The following is a 4,108-nucleotide window of genomic DNA, read 5'->3' on the forward strand; positions in this document are numbered from 1 at the left end:
GACCGATTCCTCTTTCTCTCGATCTCTCAATTAGGGAGAGGATTGAGCCGGTGGAAGAAAGGCGCCATGATATTTAAAGTTAGAGTTTGAGGGTTCCATTTTTTTACAAACAATTTTTTTAAAAAAATAAAAATAAAAAACGATTTCCTATATAAAATTTTCATATCATAATATTTTGATATGTATTTTTAAAAAATTTAAAATTTTGTAGCCATTTTTTGATTTGTACAATTCAGTTGAAATTATCATTTGATTTGGTTTGCACATAATTTTAGCACGAGTTTACTTCAAAGGATATTAAATGGAGGGGATCACCAATGCCGGCTAGATAATCGCTCGCATTCGATGCTCATCGAACGGTTTGCCTGACTCGATGCTCATCCAATAGCTTGCCTTACTCGGTGCTCTTCGATGTTTACTGGATAGGATAGTACAAAGATTGCAAACAAAGGGCATCCCGGTGCACAAAACTCCGACACTATGAGGTCCCGGGGAAGGATCCATTGTACGCAGCCTTACTCTGCTTTTTGCAAAAGGTTATTTCTTGGATTCGAACTTGTGACATTTTGGTCACATCAACAACTTTACTGTTGCGTCAAGGCTCCCCTTTATAGTCCAAAGATTGCAAAAGAACAACAATTGAATTAATTTGTACTCAAAGATTTCACTTAATTTGTGCTTTTATTAAACAAACCCTAACAAGAAAACTCCAAACAACTTGATCTAAATCGAACTCGATCACTCAATTTGACTTCCTTTGTAGAATTTTTTTGAACCAATAAGCTGAATTCTTAGGGAACCGCTTCTCATTCTTGAAATCTACATATACTATACCAAATCTCGCTGTGTAGCCCAACCTCCATTCAAAGTTGTCGAGAAGAGACCATGCAAAATATCCTATCACAGTAGCGCCATCATCCATAGCCCTCTTTAAGTTAGTAATGTAGCTCTTGAAGTAGTTAACTCTCGTTGTATCTTGCAAGACTTCTGGAAGAGTGGCATTTCTTGGTTGATCCATTCCTGTGATGAACAACTTCGTTAAGATGGATGAATATTTGGATATTTTAGAAAACAAATCGAATAAGGTTTACCATTCTCGGCTACAATGATGACGGGATTACGATAAGTTTCCTTTACATAGGTCACGGCTTTGTAGAGTCCCCATGGAACTATGTAGAGCCAATATGAATTAGCCTAAACAAACAGTTAGATTCAATGTTATTTGATCGATCATACTAGAATGCACATATCTTATCACCAAAAGACAAATCTGCATAACAATATCCGTGAAATGCTACTCTTTTGTAGTAAGTTCTAGTTGAGTATCATAAAAAAATGAAGAAATGACTTTCTTTGAAAAAAAATAATAATAAATTTACCAGGGGACCAATAGGCACACCATCTCGGTCGTCTAAAAGATAATCAAAACATATATAATATTAGTATAACATAAAGTATCATTGATTGAGTCATTTTCGAAAAAGTTCAAGAAAATCTAACATTTGAAGTCGACATGCCAGTCAGCTTGATAGCTAACAGGTTTCGTATCAGCCACTCCGGCATCCTTCATATAGTAAGATGTATATTGATTGACCCCCACATAATCGTATGAACCTTTCACCATTTTCGCTTGTTCTTTAGTGAATTTAGGGAGTCTTTCTTTGACAATGACTTGCATTGATTCTGGATAGTGTCCATATGTTAGAGGGTGAAGGAACCTACAAAGAAGCAACAACTATTGAATGAATAAATCATCCTTTACTACAATTGAAATTTGATGTCTCGATCTAACATGAAAAACGTTTAAAAAAAAAAGTTAAATTTAAAATTTAAAAAATTAAATAAACTAAAACAAGGTCTCACCATCCAATGTGGAAATCCCTAGCTCTTTGAGCTGCGGCTTTGTCTTGCACTGAGTAAGTATAAGGTTCATACCATACAAAATCCAAAAGGATTCCAATCATGCCTTTTTGTTCTTTCTGAATTGAGTATATACAAGAAACACATCTTAGATAAAGAATTATATTTCATTCAATTCATCAAATATAACTCAATGAACAAAGTACAACTTACTTGATATTTTTCACGATATCTTTTCACTGCAGCCGCATGAGATAGAATAAGATTATGTGCCGCAATATAAGGCTCAATGGTCGAGTTTCCCCCAGCTTGACAACCAGTACATCTTCCTGGGGCATGAAGACCATCATCATACCCAAGAGCCGCTATACACCTAGGCTCATTAAAGGTGAACCAATTCTTGACTCTATCACCAAATCTCTCAAAACAAAAATCGGCATAGTCCGCAAATGCATCCCTAAAACACATATCAAATAATATAACAAAATTATCAAATAGGTTCAAATTCTAATGAATATAAAAAACATGGTTCATAACCTTTAAAACTTACACTATTTTCGGGCTTAACCAACCCAAGTACTCCTCATTAAGAGCCAAAGGAAGATCGTAGTGATAAAGATTTGCATATGGAGTAATGCCTATTTCAAACAAAAAAATTTTAAAACATATATATTTGAGAAATATATTGCTCATTGCTAAATTGAAAATTTAACATACCTTGTTGTATCAAATAATCAATTAGTCTATCGTAATAATCTACACCTTCCCAATTGACTTTACCCGTTCCATCTAGATGTGAAATTTTATATAAAAAATGTATTTAAATTGAAATTTCATACTGAATATAAGAAAATAAAAAAACACATAGAGATATTCATTACTTGGAAATATTCTACTCCAAGAAATTGAGAATCGATACGCATCAAAATTGAAATCTTTCATGATATCAACATCTTCCTGCATGATCATTTGGTCATAAATTGAAGAGAAAAAAAACAACTTTAAAATGCATATATCTTACAAATTGAATTCCTTCATGATGTCAATGTAATAAAAATGCATATATCTTACAATGTAATCAAATCAGATTTATGGTTTGATGCTGTTTTAATATTGGACCTGCACTAAATCAGTTACTATTTTGTTCTCGTAATTACAATTGACAGAAAAAAAAAAAGAGAGAAAAAGAACAAAATGGTAGAGAAAGGATAACCTTATAATGATGGTACTCATCAACTGTAACATCAGCAGTAGCGTTGCCGGCGATTGTATCTGCATTCATCCAAGAAAAACCCCTCTTTAAACATTACGCAACACCTCAACATTAACCCACACAAATCTGAAGAGGATATGAAGCATAGAAACAATAACAACATCACGATAAAAAATTACTTGGGATTCTAACGAAGGCGTCCCAAATGCTGGGTCCTCTTCCTCCTTTGAGCGCCATCCCTTCCACTTGATAAGCAGATGCTGCTGTCCCAAACACAAATCCCTCCGGGAAGGCTTCGCGGCTGAGACCATGGACGGCATTAGAGGCCTGACATGGCTCAAAAGAGAGTAAAAGGAAGAAGACGAAGGAAGAAAAGCAGAAGAGTGATTGCGATATCTGGAAATCCATCTCTAAGAGGCAAATGAAGAGACAATGGAGCAGAGAAAGGTGTGAGTGTGTTTATATAGTGGAGTCGTGAGTAAGAGTAGAGATAAGGATCGTAATTAAATCATTAAAAAAATTTATTAGTAAAAAAAGTTATAGATAAAATAAGTAAAGATAAGAATCATAAGATAATTTTTTTTGATATTTTTAGCTAGTGAAAAAAATAGTAGTGAATAAATGAGATTTGAATTAATCAACCCTAAAATTATCATAAAAATCATAAAATAATTAATTTTAAAACTGATTTATTTAGATTTTTTTTATAAAAAGAGTTATAGATAAAAAATAGAAATATTCTTAGAGCATAGATAAATACAAGATAATTTTTTTGATATTTTTATCTAGTAAAAAAATATTAATTCCCTCACTAATTTGGAATAAACTTTTTATGATAAAAAAAAGAGAGAAAACAAAAAAAAAAAAAAAAAGAAAATCAAATGATGTTCAAAGCTAATTGAAAATTTATAACGATTTACCGTAAAATAAATTTTAAAAATTTATTATTTTTAAAACTGATTTATTACAATTTTTTTTAAAGGTTATGAATAAAACATAGTCCATATGCAGTTAATCATGTTCTGTCCACGTGCC

The 4,108-nt window shown here is 32.5% G+C and overlaps 1 protein-coding gene across 1 annotated transcript; it reads right to left on the bottom strand.

Annotated features, from left to right (window-relative positions):
* Positions 1-742: 742 nt before the first annotated feature.
* Positions 743-3,481, bottom strand: LOC122010881 (beta-glucosidase 26-like). Its single transcript, XM_042567350.1, has 11 exons — positions 3,253-3,481; positions 3,074-3,132; positions 2,742-2,817; positions 2,578-2,649; positions 2,411-2,498; positions 2,074-2,317; positions 1,864-1,979; positions 1,501-1,718; positions 1,380-1,411; positions 1,092-1,194; positions 743-1,020 (listed from the first exon to the last, which is right to left on the bottom strand). Exons 1-11 carry the CDS (start codon positions 3,479-3,481, stop codon positions 743-745), a joined length of 1,515 nt encoding a protein of 504 aa, XP_042423284.1.
* Positions 3,482-4,108: the final 627 nt, after the last annotated feature.

Source organism: Zingiber officinale, chromosome 8A (genome assembly GCF_018446385.1).
Source record: "Zingiber officinale cultivar Zhangliang chromosome 8A, Zo_v1.1, whole genome shotgun sequence".
NCBI classification, from domain to species: domain Eukaryota; kingdom Viridiplantae; phylum Streptophyta; class Magnoliopsida; order Zingiberales; family Zingiberaceae; genus Zingiber; species Zingiber officinale.